The sequence below is a fragment of the Uloborus diversus genome, chromosome 4, assembly GCF_026930045.1.
Source record: "Uloborus diversus isolate 005 chromosome 4, Udiv.v.3.1, whole genome shotgun sequence".
NCBI lineage: Eukaryota > Metazoa > Arthropoda > Arachnida > Araneae > Uloboridae > Uloborus > Uloborus diversus.
In genome coordinates this window covers 66,811,773-66,830,042 of record NC_072734.1, presented here as the reverse complement: position 1 = coordinate 66,830,042, position 18,270 = coordinate 66,811,773, and the positions used below count along the sequence as shown (strand labels likewise).

The 18,270-nt window shown below is 34.5% G+C and overlaps 1 protein-coding gene across 1 annotated transcript in view; it reads right to left on the bottom strand.

Annotated features, from left to right (window-relative positions):
* Positions 1-4,093: 4,093 nt before the first annotated feature.
* The window catches only part of LOC129220347 (TWiK family of potassium channels protein 7-like), an 87,187-nt gene continuing 73,010 nt past the window's right edge, over positions 4,094-18,270 (bottom strand). The window contains exons 2-3 of the mRNA XM_054854752.1: positions 6,140-6,361; positions 4,094-4,667 (exon numbers count right to left, since the gene is read on the bottom strand). Of these exons, the coding sequence (XP_054710727.1) occupies positions 4,117-4,667; positions 6,140-6,361 (773 nt within the window). The 3' untranslated portion in view covers positions 4,094-4,116. The remainder of the gene's footprint in view (positions 4,668-6,139; positions 6,362-18,270) is intronic.

Below are 18,270 nucleotides of genomic sequence, written 5' to 3'. Positions count from 1 at the left end.
TAGTGGAAGCAGTAAACAAAACAAGAAATTCCATCCAAAACTAAACAAGCCTACTTTCCCGTATATTAATATCCACTTTCTAGTATCTAAACAATATTCTCAAAATTAGCTAAATTGCAAATTATTTCCAACATAGCTTATTAACATTTTAAGTTGATTTCTAGAAATAAAATATGTCTTGCTCATCTAAAAAAATAGATGCGTAAAACATTAATAAACGAACAAATAGAATAGTAGCACCTTTTAAACAAATCAGCTAATATATTATTTTTCATTAAAAAAAGTCTTGAATCGCTTTCAAAAAGAATAAAAATTAATGAACTCATTAAAACAAATACAAATTATCAAAATAAAAAAAAATATTATCGTTTCTTCCCCTGTTCCCAAAAAATAATTAAAAAAAAAGAACAAATGCACTTTCAAAAAATAAATAAAAACAATAAATGTCAACTTAAGGAAATAATTTTCATTATATATAAAAAAAAATCGTATGATATTATCTTTTTATTTCAAAAACACTAGCTGCATATCCCGGCTTTGCACGGTCTACCTCGAAAATAAAAATTATGTCAAGTGTGTAGTTGTGTATGTATGCGTGTGTGTAGGACATGGATGCAACCTGGAGACGGTTTTCGTAATAGGAGCAGCATCGTGAGGAGCTGGTCGACGGTGATGCTGCAGAGGGTGCTAGCGGGAAAATAAAATGATAGCACATCAAAACAGTCAAATGAAAGCAATAAGCAATCATGATTGCTCAAAAAAAAAAAAAAAAAAAAAAAAAAAAGAGAGAGCGAGAGAAGATAAGTCGCCAAACAGCCCTTTTTTTTTTTTAATCGTAGGAAGTGAATGGGCTCTTGGACTCTATGGGTGCTTTTCGCGGGCTTTCGAATGGGATCTGAATCAAAGAAGTCGGATAATTATTTCGGGTAGAAAGAGCCATTTAATACCTTTTTTGGCGTTCAAAAACCCCCTAGGTTCCTTCTCGGGGGCCCAAGTACCTCCTCGCCAAATTTTTATTTATGTAGATAAAAGACTTCGAATTTCTCTGTCAAAAACTGAAATATACATTAATTTATACTTTAGCGTGAAAATAAAAAATCATATTAACGATAACTATTTCACAGTAAAGGCAATGGCTACGGAGTCGGAGTCAATCTCATTTTGGGCTTAAGAAGTCGGGTGTCGAAGGTTTTTAATTCAAGGAGTCGGAATCGGCCAATTTCTCTCAATGTTCGCAACTCTGCCAATGTTTGCGGAGTTGGAATCATTCTGAGACAAAGGAGTCGGAGTCGAATACTTTAAAATTCCAAGAGCTTGAGTCAGTCATTTTCCCTCCGTATCTAAATTTTTTCCAAATCTACGAAATCGGAGTCCGACTAATTTTCGGGTACTTAAATCAGAGTCGACTAAATACTGACAATTTATGGTGTTGCGTGTTACAAAAAAAAAAACTGATTTTAATATTTTTTGAAAAATTAAATTTTAAGCATATTTTTCCAAATTTTTAGCCTCATGCGCGAACTGAAGATGTCAACTTAGAATTATTTTTTATAATTTTTCCCCAATTGAAGGTACCAAACTGCAACTTTTGAGAAATAACGCGATTCCGAAAGAAAAAAAAAATCGAATTTTTCGAACCACCCTACTAAATAGCCTAACGCAGCCACATTAGAAAGAAAACTTCTAGTGTCATCGGCCGAAATTTGTTAATTCCAAACTCACTCATGACTGCCAAATTATGGAAAGATCGCCAAATGGGTTAGACCTTATTTATCCCAAAGTATTTGTAAAACAGCCTTATTTTATTTTATTTTTTTTTTTTTTGCACCATCAGGCACTAGATGCATATTTCTTTCCAGCAAGAATAACAATAATAACCTCCTGAAGGGTAATATTAGTTTTGTTAGTTTTGGTTTGTGCAATGGTTTTTGCAGTTGGTACCTTGTACCTTGCACTTCCTGGTACGGAAGGAAGTAGTTTAGATTTCACAAACAAATGCACTTAAGTTCATTTCAAAAAATTCTCTTTCATTTGCGAATCAAAGTTCAAAGGGGAATACGTGACTTTTTTTGGTATTTTAAGTTACGCTAGATCATAAACTTCTGGAAACCCTGCCATTTTTCTTTCCTGGTGAATTCTGCAGCTGCAATATTCGGATAAAGTCATTTAATGAACATAGAGCATTCAGCCTTTTTATTATTATTTTCATTTTTCTTTTAATGTAAATAAATCTTAAATGTGTTAATGGGAATAAAAGCTAACGATTGTTTTATCTGCAAAAGTGATAGCAAATTTAAGAGCTGTGTTAAGCATATTTCTTTTGTGATTTAAAAGTCTGATGTACCATATGAAATACTGCAGTGTGTTATCAACACTTACATATGTAATAGCTAACTTGTTTCATTTTTGAAACAAGTACATTTAAACTCTATTAATATATTAACAACGAAAAGTTTTGAGGGAAAACTTGTTTCAACCACATGCCTTCTAATAAACATCATATATATGAGTGCTGGGTGCTAATATTAACCTTGTGTTATTTAATGAACATACACCATTCAGTTTTTTATTTTTCATTATTTTCATTTCACTGTAAATGTAAATAAAACTTAAATGTATTAATGTAAATAAAAACTTTGGAATGCTTTACATGCATGATTGTGAATTCAATAACAGTATTTAGTCAGGCTTTTTTTCTTACTTAAAAGTATTTTGTATGCCTTATAAAATACCTAATGTGTTTTAGCAATGCTTTGAAACAGAAAAGTGTTTAACTGCAGTTGACATCTGGTAGACAGCAGATGGCTTTCAGACAGACGATTGAGAATCATATATCATATAGTGAAAAATGACGAACATTTTTGTTTTTTTGTTTTATGGGTATACAGAACAGTAGCGATGTTAAATGCTTCACTTAAGACAGAATACAGAAATGTGGCTGAATAATACTTGGAAGAAAAAAAAATGTTTTTTATAAACTAAACTTTTATATTTTGAAACATTTTAAAAAGCCATTACGTTATGTCGTAACGTCTTCATTGTTTTATTAAGATCTCTAATATATGCACAACTTTCACATTCTTATTATTAAAAGGGATACTGCCCTTCCTAGAGAATATAAAAAGGTAGCGGTAGATTTATAGTTTGTATAAGAGAAAACAAACTGCTGTTGTACGAAATGCGACTGGAAAATTCCCCACGTATTTTGTCTTTTAGCATGCAAGTATCCCTTAAAGTGTAACTTTTAAAAAACAAATTGTAAAAAATTGATTTTGTTTCTGACAAATTCAAGTTTTCTCAATCAAGAAAGCGAGATTTTGAATTTAATTTTCACTTCCATTTCAATTCTTGGCCGTTTCTCTTGGAAGTAAATAAATTCTGTAAAAGCTGTTTCTCATTCAACGCAGTTCATGTGCTAAGAAAAAAAAGTTACGGTTGCTACACAGTAGGTAGTACAGGGTGGTTGCAATAATCAACGTTCGCACTTCCAGTTCAATACGGCAATAAGTGCAAATTTTTAATTTTTGATTTTTTGGTGGTACTGCTGTGATAACATGTTGGACTCAAATACAATTAAATAAAATACATTTAGTTTTAATATATTAATCTTAGAAATTTAACTAAATTAAGTTTTAACGTATTTTTTTTTTCTTCTTTCAATTTAAAATTTGAAATCTACAAAAATATACATTGGAAAGTTTGGGTTGGGGGTTTGAGAAAGTTGCTGTTGGGGGAAGGGGTATGAAAAGGAAAAGAGTAATTCAAAAACATACGCAGAGAGCACATACACACATTAATCTATCCCTACATATATAAAGGGAAAGAAATACTTCGGATTTAAATTTATTGTTTTATTATTGTTATTTTATCGTATTATAAAAAGTTGTACAATATTAAGATTTATTCTTCAAAAAAAAAAAAAAAAAAAGCGTATGCTCGGATCCGGGAGTACTAAGTAATAAGGGTTAGTCCTAAACCTCCCACTGTTTTCAACCTGGTTGTAGCAATTTAAATGTTTATATAGCAAGAAATTAAAACTGTGTAAAATGAATAAAAGAAAATCTACACACATCAAACATCAATCTATGTTTATTTACAGGAGATATATAAATGTGTTTAATCATCATCGTCGTCATCATGCTGTGACCTCAGCAGTCCCAAATTCCGAGCCAAATTCTTGCATTTGATCACCACTTCTTCTTGGACAAGGTTAAACGACATGGCGATGATGGACAAGCCCATTATCAAGTAAATGCAACAAATAATGAGCTTTGCCTGCCCGCTCTGAGCATCGAAAATGTCCGATCCCGGCACCAGGTCTCCGAATCCGATGGTACTAAGGGTGATGAAGCAGAAGTAAGCACCGTTTAGGAAAGTCCACTTTTCCCAGAGAGAGAACAGGACAGCACCCCCACAGATGTATCCCGTTACTAGGAGTAGCACCATGTACATCGGCACGCGTTGCTCCTCAGCTGTGGAGTTGTCGCGATATACGCGCTCGACGACTACAGGTGTAGGTTCTGGCATGACGACGACGCTGGTCGTGTTGTTGGAGATTTGTGATTTTGTTGGTGAAGATGAGAGGGGAGGGGAGTTTCCGCTGAGGGTTTTGTCGTCGCCATTGCAGAGCTCTAATGTCGATATTTCCATAGGTTTATCCAAAGGAGCTGGAAAATAAAACAAGATTTAGACAAAGTTGGCCACTATACCCTGTTCTACGAGAAGTGATAGCGGATACATAAAGGGAATCGCCAGTTTATCGTCAGAACGTGTTACAGTTACGGTTTCTCCGCTAAATGGGAGGTTCTATTCATTGAGACGAAAGTTAATAGGTCGAGTTTTTGTTCCTTTAACATTTGATTGCATTTCAATCAAAGCTTTCTCATACGCGAAATTTATGCAAAAATAAATCTTTTTTTTTCTTATAAGAGCAGATATTTTTTTTATAATTTTGATTTTATGCATGATTTTAGAAAGAAATCGTTTCAGTCAAAAAGGTTTCCTGTTTCCAAAAAGTATCATTCTCTAAGGAGCGCTACTTCCCGTCTTTCCAAGACAACACTGTTAAAAATTTTCCGGAAATTTTTCGTTAAAAATTACTGGCATCCAAGTTGCCAGTACTTACTACCGTAATTTACCTACTATACTGTAAAATTTTACGGTAGAAAAAAAATGAGAACACTGCGCTGTGGCTAGTTGTACTGAGGAAAAAAAGAACGAAGCTCATGCAGTAGGTCCGAACCTGCAGCTCCTTCGAGATTCAAGAGCGCTTCGCTATCCACCATCCACCATGCAAGTTGGACGCGAAAAATTAACGCAGATGAAGAAATTTATGCCTTGCACTATAAGTCACGTGGTGTTCAAATTGTCGCTGCTATCGCTCACTTTTTCCCGTACATTTTACGATAAAGTTTTTCTTTACTGCAGACACTCCGTTTTACCGTAACAGTTACCTGAAAATTTTCCTGAATTTGTAACAGTGAAGCGGACACGAATATCATGTTGCTTTGCTTACCTACGCTATCACTTCTCAAAAAATAGGGTATTCATAACCATAAAAAGTTTCTCTCTTTTCCCGTTTTACATGCTCTCAAGGGAGCTCTGACCCAAGATGATCAAGATTGAGGAAGTATGCTGCCATGATAACACAGAAGTCGTATCAAAGCTTTTAAACCAAATTGAGTAATTGACCCGAGGTGGTTCTTTGTGACGTATTTTACCAGAATACAAAATTACATAGTAATTTGAGAGGGTGGGAAATATTTTTTTAAATTTTTTGAAATTGTGGCGTCTGAATCAGAAACTTTAAAATGCAATATCTCAATTTAAACTCGATCGCAGGTACCACTTTTGAGCTTAGCACGGCAGTATGATTAACTGGTCTGCCAAGTGTGTGTGTGTGTGAAAGGATTGAACCCTGGAGTTGAAAGTTCAAGAAATAATACTTGGCTTACTACTTTTGAATAACAATAGTTAAAGAATGAGATTTTATGTTGAAAAGTCACGTTTCGGGACTTGATGGTATTTATCGGTTTCAACACCGCTAAACTATTGATTAAACGACTGCAGTTGCTTCGTTGTAACAATTAGAAAGAACTGCGGAGATTTTGAATAAGAAATAAAAATGCTCCATTCTTACTTTTCGTCACTTCTCCAACCTGCTGTTTCTGAATCGGAATCGGCTGCGTCCTCCTGGGGTTCCTGCATAAGAAGCAAAGATGAGAATAGGTGAATTTGAACGATCGGGCCAAAAGATCTCCGATGTTGGTGAGGCACAGAAGCATCAACGGAATACCAAACAGAGCGTAGAATATCGTCACAACTTTTCCGACGTCTGTCTTCGGAGCAATGTTGCCATAACCTGGTGGAAGAAAAAGCACTTATATTAAATTTAAAGTTTAAAAAATCCCCGACCCTGATTGACCTTACATTAAAGTTATATACTTGATAGTATTCGAACATTAATTTACATCTGATGATCTGTCATGGCATGCTAACCTCATTGAAAACTAAATTCTTCATCCTTTTTTACTTCCTTTTACAAAAAAATGAAGTATTGTATTCGCGAAAAAAATTTCACTCAAAATTCGGCTTTCATTTCCATTTTGCTCACTCCCGAATTAATGTTGAGTTTTTTTTTCAACCCGACCACTCGCGGATAAGTGCCTAAGAACGTATAAACACCCGAAATATCCATTTTGACATTCCTCGAGTTAATTACGACGACGTTTCACGTGACTTCCGTATGTACGTATGTGCGTATGTATGTCGCATAACTCAAGAATGGTATGTCCTAGAAAGTTGAAATTTGGTACGTAAACTCTTAGTGGAGTCTAGTCGTGCACCTCCACTTTTGGTTGCGTTCGGGTGTTTCTAAAGGGGTCTTTCGCCCTTTTTTGTGGGGAAATCATTGTTTATTCCGATGTATACTCAAGTGGTGTTATAATTTGGCGGACACTTGGCGATATATCCCCAGTTTTTGGTCACCAAGTTTTGTCGCCATCTTGGCGACAAATTTGGCGATTTTTTTTCTTAAAATCTGCTTTCAATTTGGCCACTGGTGGTGATACTTAGAGAGTAAACTATTGAATCACATTAAAATTTCCAATAATGGGAAAATGACATTAAAATTGGAGTAAAAGGAAGTCATGTGATGCACACATTAGCTCGTTTTTCCCGAACTTCTTACATTTTTGGAATCTTTTCTCAAAATTTGCTTTATTTGCAATACTAATAGCGTCTAAAAGTACTGCTTCCTTTCTTTATTACGTGCTAAGACTCAGAATGAGATATTTCATTTCGGTTCCTAATAGGTGATGACGGTTTTACACTGTTAATTCAGGGTTCTGAATGCTGTAAATTGATTTGAGGTATGCTGATCAGAGCTTGACTAGATCAATTTATCACCTCTTGTGTTGTGTCTTTGGTGCTAGCACTTAATTACTCGTCAAAATGTCGAAAACAAATGATCTCAAAGATTTGTTGTTAAGAAAAAGAAAAAAAAAAGTTTATTGTGTACACTAATCAAAACCACAAAATCTACGGCAGTAATATAAAAGTCAGTAACATATTAAAACAAGACATGGTGAGATAATGTTCAGTTTTAGTTATACTGGTATCACATAAAGAGAAACTGCAGCATACATACTGGAACGTGGTGCGGCATGTATCCTTTATCGTACGGTTCAGACGCTGCACACCATAGTTGCCAGACTTTATAAAAAGGAATGACGTATGCACTCACACAGTATTGTATACAAACCTTATACTTAGTTCTGACTTCAAAATTATGTATGGTTACGATATTTAGGAGGGCAAAAACTATTTTATCGTAAATATTTCTGCCGGAATATTATATGCACTCAACTCAAAATAAGGATTTGGCAGCTAAAAGTAATCAAGCTATACAAAGGTTAAGGAAATCTCACTTTGCGCCTATACTGTGCGTTTGACTGCTTTCTAGAAATAGTTACAAGAAATACAGGGGCGATGTACCCCGATTTACCCTATAAGGAGGATGTAAATATTTTCTCAATATTTTCCTATCAGCGAGTTTCAAACTTCTTCCAAGAGCACATTACAGAATTTTCTGCATTTTGAGTGTTCACAAAACAGAGTTTGTGGCAATTTTTCAGCTTGAAACTGTTTTATTTACAGTCCTGATAACGTGTACGTTTTAAATGTTCTTTAGACGAACCAAATGTTGTCAAACCGATTTCAGCTTCATTCGTTATCCGAAGTTCACATCCTTTGCTTTCTTTTCTTTGGATATTGTCCAAGCATTCGTCAAAGTATGTGTGTGGCACAATCAGGGGCAAGAAGTCCTTGACGCAAAATATGCAATCTAAAGGCACCGCTAGATGAAAGAAGACTTGACAGCGGAGGGGACAGAAATATAAACAAGGTATCTTTCTAGAATCATTTATTGAGAAGTTGGGAAATCAGCACATTCTTCATAAAGGACTAATGATCTGCACACAGTCTGGCAATCAGAGATGGTGAGCAAGGCACGAAGTAACGCGATAATCAAAACAATCATCTTTCCATTTATTAGTGTAATGATTTAACTTGACGCCAAAAAAAAAAAAAAACTGGTAGCGTTGAATGGAATTGTTTCCAAAATTTTAAAAGTTTTTTTTCTGAAAGAACATGCTTAAAAACAGAGGCGCCGACTCCATGGGGCCTGAGGGGGCCCGAGCCCCCTCAAAAGTATTTTTGAGGGGGCACAGCCCCTCCAATAAATCAAGAAAAGTATTAGTTATATTATGTTTTCTAAACTCATAAATTTATCTTTTATTTTCCTTGTTTGAAGATAGTTTACCTTGTAAAATACATTCAGTAATGAGTTAAAACAAATAATTATTACGGTAGTAAACAGGTTAACGGAAAAGGAGTAGTGTGAATAATGATGGTGTTATAGTGCTGCAAGCACACTTAAAATTTGTCCCAGTGCGCGAACTTACGGGTCAAATCCGTTGCCGGTGGGCAGCGCTGCGGCGAGCTCATTTAAGTGTTGCTGATCTGTAAAAATTATATGAGGGTTTGATTTGTATATTAAATGGGAGGTGTGATAGTTTTGAGTACTTTTGGGAATTGTGTTTAAAAGAAAAATCTTCACAAAATGATGATCCTTCGCTTCCTCGGAATCGACGTATACCAAAGTATGAAAACAAAACGAAGCCAGCTCACCGCATACTTTCAAAATCCCAAAGGCACTTTACATTGAGGTTTGTGAAATGGTGCAATCTTGCATTATTGGGCGGTTTACATCACCTTGACTCGCAAAGATCATTGCAGTTGAACAAGAGTGCTTGCTTTTATTAAACAGAAGTGAAACAAATTTTGAAAAATCAATTGAGTTTTCAAAAATAACCTAGACATTGAGAGAGTGCGTTTACACTTGAATATGTTAGCCGGTATAACTAATGAAAAAACTGGTCTTAAAAAAAAACATGCGTAAATTAAATTACCTTTTTACGAAAATACTGTGCGTGTTTGTATTTATTTTTTCCTTTTTTCAAAGCCAAAAAATACTTGTCAGGTTTGTCGAGTTTTTGGGGTTCTAATGTTGATTATATGACTTTAAAATGCTTTAAAAAAACTTTAAAACTCACTATTTTTCATCTCAAATTTAGAAAATTTCCCCCGGTTCCCCCCCCCCTTTTTTTAAAAAGTCTGCGTCTCTGGGAATGCCTTTCCATTCAAGTCAAGTGTTCTTCCTATCTTATAATATCAATGCTTAGCTACGGCACTGCACGGCTCCCCATAAAATAGAACAAAAAAATCTCTTACTAAGACAAGTGATATGATTTAAAAGTTGAACCAGAGAATTTGTAAACCAATTTTTACATTCTTTTACCTCGAAAACGCCGTGTCACATACTGTTTATTTGTTAAAATTATACACACTAGAAAATATGGCATTTTCAAGGTACAAAAATCTGACCTTTATTTGGGGTGGGGGACCTCCGAGGGATTACATAACACCCTAAACCCCCGGTAATGTCCGGCCCCCTCAATAATTTTTGCAAGTCGGCGCCCCTGCTTAAAAACATAGGATCTGACCATTTTTTAAATAATTTATTTAAATTTATTTAAAAAAAAATACTTAAATCGTTGCGCTTTCATTGTTTATAATTCTGTCGTGTGACATCACAAATGATGAAATGCCATTCAATGTTGCCATTCACAGAAAAAAATATTTAATTCGCATCTTTACTCACGTGTAATGGCAACGATATGGTTGATAGCAAGCGTAGAGCGCAATTTTAATTCGCTGCTTGATTATCATAACGTGGGAACATAGTAGAAAGATGCGCCAAATTGCGTCATTTGTGACGTCATAAAGACCACGCCTTGTTTGAAAAATCAGACATTTAAAAAAATTAATTTAAAAAAAATTGTTGGGAAAATGAAAGTATTTTCTGGGTCCATGTAATTTTTTTTGCTCATTCTATCCGTTTCAATGACTAAAAGTAGTACTTTTGACTGAAGGAAACCACCCCATTGGGGCCCGGAAATTTTCCGGAAAAGCAATACCGGAATGGCGTTCCGATACAGCTTTTCCAGAAAAATAATTTCCTCTTTCACACAAAATTGGTCACGACTTAGGGTTCAACGCTTTCTTATTGGCGTTTCTGTACTTGAAAATTTACGAATTTACTCATGTTAATAATGAATGACTTGAGAATATATGTAATAAAATTTTTCAGGCTGTTGTACTTTTATGTATCTTAGGGAGTGAAAACCACTTTTATGAAACCATCATACTTTTATGAATTTCAATAAACTCAACAGTAAGGGGCACAGTTACTTAATAATTGGAATAGTCAAACGTTTTGAAAATAGCTTATTGACGACTATTACTTGTCGTAAGTTTGAAATCCGGTATCAAAGAAAGTAAAAAATTACTTTCTAAATGAATTTGAAGACCATGAGACAATCCAACATCTAATATGAGCAACTGCTGTGGAACTTGGTACCCGTTAGATCTGAACTTTTTTGTCGGTGACATCGAACCGGCTACCCTGAACCTCATTTCGACCGGACTAGACTCCTTTTTTGCATTTATGTTTTGTTGCAGTGGTGCAGGGAAGGGGGGGGGGGAGGTTGAGTGTGAAAACACCCCCTAGAGCCATTGGTTTTAACATAAATGCAAATTTTAATGCAGTAGTTTATGCTTAAGAAAGGGCTGTTTTGATCAAAAACCCCCTCCAGAAGGTATTTCTGGCTGCGCTAGTGTTTTGTTGGGATATTATTTTCTGAATTCATTACAAAGTTTAAATAATTATTTTAAAACCATCAATACATATTTTTATTACAAACAGTAAGTTAAGGACACGAAAGGGATATTGCATACTTTTATAGTTAGATTGCTTCCTAGTTTTTAGAAAAAAAAGAGAAAATGAGCTGCATCACATGACTTCCTTTTACTCCAATTTAATGTCATTTCCCCATTATTGGCGATTTTAATGTGATTCAATTGTTTACTCTCTAAATATCACCAACAGTGGCCAAATTAAAACCAAATTTAAAAAAAAAAAGAAAAAAAATCGCCAAATTCGTCGCTAAGTTGGCGACAAAACTTGGCGACCAAAAGACTGGCGATATATCGCCAAGTGTCCGACAAATTATAACACAACTTGAGTTTACATCGAAATTAACAATGATTTCCCCCCAAAAAGGGACAAAAGACCCCCTTAAGAACATCCGAATGCAACCAAAAAGGAAGGTGCACAACTAGACCCCACTAAGAGTGTACGTACCAAATTTCAACTTTCTAGGACATACCGTTTCTGAGTTATGCAAAATACATACACACATACGCATATACATACGTACATACAGACGTCACGAGAAAATTCGTTGTAATTAACTCGGGGGTCGTCAAAATGGATATTTTGGGTGTCTTTACTTTCCTAGGCATATATCTACGTGTGATCGGGTCGAAAAAAAAAAACTCAACGTTCATTCGGGGGTGGGAAAGATGGAAATTAAGGTCGATATTTGAGTGAAATTTTTTTCGCGAATACAATACTTCCTTTTTTTTTTGGTAAAAGGAAGTAAAAATGAACATCTAGCATCCATTTGAGTTTTTGCGGCTTGTTTCCAAATTATGTTTTTCGTAACCACGAATTGTGATAGGGCCCTACTCGTTGAGTTAATTGTTTCTATAAATGGAATGGAATAGAAATGACCAAGAAATTTGCACTCGTCATATTATGACTGGTGATTTTCTGGAATAGGTAATACAAAGCCTATCCATAAAAAAGAAATGGTGATTAGGATGCAGTATTAAAGATTTTACGGCCGATATCCACCAGTAAACTTATTATAAAGATTATTTACAGCGTTTAACGTTATGTATTTTTATTTCTTATCAAACTTATATGCTGGAAATTAGTAATAAGGAAATTTTGTGTTCAGTTGAAGTTTTGCTTTTTAAATTCATCCATGTTGATAATTTTCTTGAAAAAAAAGTAATTTTTACACACTTCTCCATTTTTAAAAGTAAAATCTGCTTAAGAACTGAATTGAATGAACGCAAAAGATTTGTTACCATGGCGGTGAAAATTTGTCTTCTTAACACATATTAAACAACGAGTTCGTTTATTCTCATCGTCATGGTAATCTAAAAAATCAGAGCAACATCATTTTTGGTCAAGTGAGGATAGTAGGCAATTCGTCATTATGCACTCCCCCCCTGCCGACCCCCCTCCCCCAAAAAAAGAGATGTCTGATTAATTTATTTGTAGATCCTGGAGAACTGAAAGTCTCCAAGAAATTATAGCGGGATATTTTTAGGCACCTTCTTGTCTCTATACTGAAACGAAGCTATTAAAATTCGTTCTTTGGTACTAACAACAAAATAAACAAATCTTAGGCCAAAAACTATTTTATTTGGATCGCTTTATTTTATTACATTTGAGTTGAGCATCTGTTGAGTTGAACATAGTAGTCATCATCATCAGTGAATATCATCGGTCCCTACAAGTGAATAGTCGTCATTTTCGTCATTAGGATTCTTCATCATCAGGAATTAGATAGACATCGTAGGTGACTTGTCGCTATCATTGTTTAGTAGAATCATTGTTTCGGTCGGACTCATAATAAGTCATGGTTAGTAGTCACGGTCCATTGGACCTTTTGGTGATCTATCAAATGCTCACATAGTCAATATTTGGTGGTCGATCAACTTATCGTATAGTCAAATAGTTTGTTGAACGATCAAATATTCATATATTCAATAGTTTGTTAAATGATCAAATAGTCAACAGCTTGGTGATGGATCAAATATTCATATATTCATAGTGTATATATACACAGCAAAAAAGTCATATTTTTCTAAATTAACATTGATAATCAAACACATTTTTTTAAATAATCACTTCTTAAGAGACTAATATGCAAAGGCATCGAAAAATTAAATATAAATATGATCAAAAATCTATATACACTTTTGATACCCCACACATACAACCAACAATAAGTTAATATTTAGAATATATTTTCAGCTTTTTTTTAAATGTTTTTTTTTACCCGCAGGTTTTTATTGGCGGTTTTGGTGGTGTTATTTGAGTTCCCACAATATTTTTGTTATAGATAGGTTTGCATATCACAAGTACAACGCGGCATTTTTGCCCACTTATTTGTGTAGCCACATTTGTTTTATTTTTAACAGGCTTTATGTGAAGCACTTGGAGGTGTTTCTTCAAACTATCCAATGCATAAAATAATAGTAAGGCCAAGACACTGTACCAGAATCTTGACACATCGTGGTAACCAAAGTAGTTTGTGAGTTAAGCTCCGAAATAGATATATAGAGCCCTAGCTGCATTGCCCGGCTTTGCCCGGTCTACCTTGAAACTAAAAATTGTGTCAGGTGATGTATATTCAACAACAAGGCTTAAATTAAAAAAAAAAACAACCTTAATGAAAAATTTCCCTCACAAACAATGACGACAGATAATAAAATACTTTTAAGGAACTAAAATGAGAAATATGGGTTTAAAAAGCGTAACCATGGAAATACAGAATAAAATAAGGTAAAGTAAAAATGAGAAAGATAGAAATAAATAATGGATTCAAAAAGCGTAACCATGGAAACGTGTAAATAAAATGGTTAACAACTTGAATGGAGATGAGATTTTTTGAACTTGATTTAAAAAGCCTTATTACTTTTCTTCCCTTTGGAAATAGAAGCTTAGTTTTTCGACCATAGGTCGAGATAGATCTGGAGTAAAACATATCGCTTTTTCCAATGGTGTCAAAAAGAAAACTGGGACAATTCCTTCACTTTTTATTGATATATTTAATGAAGGAAGTGGTGCCTAAATCTCAGTTAAGCCTAAAAAAAAAATTGAGCTAAAAATGCAAATTAATTCCGCCCCAATTAAGTTAGAGCAGCGTTTCTTAATTTCTTTGATAAGTGGAACCCTTTTAAATATTCACTTTCTTCGTGGAACCCCCTGCGCTATCCTAAAAAGCATAGTTTGCATGCAACATTCTAGGAATGGTTTATTTTCAATAAAAGCGCTTTTTTGTTTTCAAAAAATATTTTTCGACCTAAAAACACTAAATTAAAAATTTATTCGAATTTCTCTGAATACTATACTTTTTATTTAAATGGTAAGAGTAGTTCCTATTTTTACTATGACAGATACATCCTTAATATCAGGCTTTCTGGAAAAAAAGTTGCATTCTCAGATCAGGTTCAGCACTTTGTCTGTGGTAATATATACAGTGGCTCTCAAAAGTGTTCGTATACTTTGAAATTTTTTAGTAAAACCAAAATAACTCGAAACTGAATTCGAATATGAAGTGCAATATTTTTTCACATCATTCCTAAGTCATTCTAAACACAGCCCATTGGTTCTTTTCAAAACATTGACGGATCTTCTTTTTGAAATGGGTCAGAAAACAAAGAGACAGAGAAATAACACGCCACCAAAGTCATCGTACACTCAAATATTTTCGAATAAATTAATGTTTAAAATTATCATATGTCGTTTCATTAATATTTTTGCAGTGTGTTGACCCTTATAAGCCATTTGGCTTTAATTTTTTGTTTATTTATTCCTTAATATTGTGCTTATTACTGTAAAATGGCTGGTATTCGTAAAAAACCGCAAACACCATTCAAAATTTGAATTTTTTTCCCACAGTAGCGGTAAATTGGTTTGAAATGTCTCTAAATTAGTTAATTTTTTTGTTTGTATAGTAAAGTGCTTGATAAAGTGCTTTAAAGAAAGGAATCGGACCAAAAACAAGGTAAGAAAAGGTCAACCGGCAAAGCTGACAAAACGTGATCGGAGATTTAAAGTTAAAAAAAATTATGAAAAATACACATTTGAGTGATGTAAAAGTTTCTGCAGAGTTAAAAGAAACATTTTACATTTAGTTTTCACCTAAAATTGTTCGTCAAGTTCTCTGATTAGCTGGATTAAATGGGATCTCTTCCAGCAGAAATTTTCTTGATCGTGCGAAAAACAGAAAGCTTACGCTTTTCGTCGCAAAATCAATGATAAATAATCTCAAAACGTTTTAGAATTACGTCTTACTTACAGATAAAAATTAATTCAACATTTTTGGTTAAATTTTTGTATAATTGTAAGTAGAAGAAAAAATTATGAACTTAATCTTAAGAACTTAGTTGGATCAGTTAATCAGGACGGTGGAGGTGTTTTAGTGTGAGGGTGCATATCAGCATCAGGACTCGGTAGTTTGGAATTTTTTGATGAAATAATGAATCATGCTGTTCCTATAAATATTTTAAAAACCAATTTTGAACTCTTAGCCAAAAATTTGGTTATTGGAAACAACTTTGTTTTCTATCAAGATAACGATAAGAAGCACACGGTTTTCAACGTTTGCGTCCAGTGACTCGAAAATTGTCCTAAAATATAGAAAATACCCCCTCAATCTCCAGATTTTAACTTAATGTAACGTATTTATAGATATCTGAGGGCTAAATTACGAAAATAGGGCTTCAAAACGAAAATAGAGCTAGAAATAGTAAGACTCGAAGTGCGGTTGAACACTTACGCAGAAATCACGCAAAAAAGAAAGAAAGAAAAAGAAGAAATTTATTCCCAGACGTTTAAAAGGTATTATGAATGCTGTATGATATTCTACTAATTAATAACTTAATCAAAAGTTATATTATTCAATAATATATAGACCTTTTATAAAGTAAAGACTTTTGTGAGATAAAATTTTCGGCACTTTTTGGTTTTTGATTTTTAAAAAATTAAGCTTTAATATTTTTTAAAAACTTTTCATGTAGTTTTGTTAAAAATAGATCATAGATCTTATAATTAAATAACCTATTCCGAAATATTAATTCTAACCAATGGATTGGGGCCTATTTCATTGAATGTCGAAGGTGTACGAAGACTTTTGGGAGCCACTGTAGTTTTGTTCACAGATAAATTGAAAACATAAATTTAGTTGCAAGTAGTAAAAATGCCAACAAGAAATTTTGTGACAATTGACGATTTTTCTCTTTAAAATTGCACCAGAATTTCACTGGATGGTATTATTTTAAATTTCTGGTGCAAGGAAGGATAATTTGCCATTTCAATAAAAGAGTCGGTTTGAAGAGCTGACATAATTGTAGGCCACATTGACAATAAAATGGCTTTTTAATCCACGATTGATATTTTCTCAGCGGAAAATACTTATTAGAGACGAACTCAAACCTAATTTTTAAGTGACTAATTTGATCGGTTTGTAAAAAAAAAAAAAAAAGATACAAGTTTCGTGGAACCCTTGAGTGATCTCCATGGAACCCTGGGGTTCCGCGGAACGCAATTTAAGAAACACTGAGTTAGAGCATTGAAACAAATTGCGTAAAACGCGGAAAATTCTACCCTTTCCAAAGATATGTAATATTAATATATGTGCAATTAATTTTTCACCCCCCATATTCGGGAATTTATTTGAAAATTGGGGCTAAATTGGAATAAAAGAAGAACTACACGTCGAATTTTTTTCGAACTGGGCTGCAAACCTTCCGGGGCTAAAAGAAAGATACTGTGAAAATTTCAGCGCAATCGGCCGGGTAGTTCTCGAGCTTTGCGCGTTCAGATAAACAGACGCTTTTTGGCGATTTCAATTTATACTATGTAGAGAAAAAATGTAATGAAGAGATTAACCACATTATCGTCATGTTAGAGGTAGCTATACTTTAATAGTTCTAAAATTAATCACAAGTCAAAAGAAAGCAATGCTTATTTTAGATTCAATCTACACAGCTTTTAAAGAAATGAAAGGAATTCCTCCGAATTTATCAGTAATTAGAAGATTCGAATTGTTGTGGCTAATAAAAACTAGTTGTTATGTTTGAGCATAATTCATTTGTAACAGTGCAAAGTGTTGCTGTAATTGAATATTCAGTACACTGATTTATAAAACAAATATTTCCCTTTTTGCACCGTGTTGATATCAATACTTATAGGGGAAAAAAAAAAAAAAAAAAAACTGAACCTACATGTGTTTCGAAGTTTCCCCAAAAATATTAAAAACATAAACAAATTTTTTAAAAAAAGTTTGAATTTTCAGGTCTTGAATGTATTTTATATTTTTCGCAATCACGAATTGCGATAGGACCCTACCAACGCCTCCCGTACCTGGAAGCCTGCTTACGCATTACAGTACTAGAGTCAATGCGGTGTCTCTAGTGCGGTGATGGCTTACGGGGGTGAGCTAGAGAAGGTCACGTGGTTACTACACGTGGTTAAGACACAGTCCAGTCACATTAATGTGACCGTCTGTCAAAAGCCAGAATAACCACCTTTCGCAGAGCGGACTGCTGCGAGACGTGCAGGAAGAGAGTCACTAAGGTCCCTGAAGGTGTTCTCTGGGATGTTGAGCCATGTCGACTCTAATGCCGTGGCCAGCTGCGCTACATTACGCGGTTGAGGATCCATGGCGCGATTGGGTTTAAGTCAGGTGAGTTTGCTGGCCAGGGGAGGCGGTAAACTCATCCTGGTGCTCTTCGAACCACGCACGTACATTGGCAGCTGTATGGAACCTCGCATTGTCCTGCTGGAAGATACCATCATCCTGAGGAAAAACAATGCGCATGTAGGGGTGGACATGGCCCGCAAGGACAGATGCGTACTTGTATTGATCCATCGTGCCTTCCACATTGATCAGTGAACCCAGAGAATGCCAGGAAAACATTCTCTAGACCATAATGCTCCCGCCTCCAGCTTGGACCGTTCCGGCAATGGTTGCAGGGTGGTTCCTTTCAGAGGTTTCACGCCTT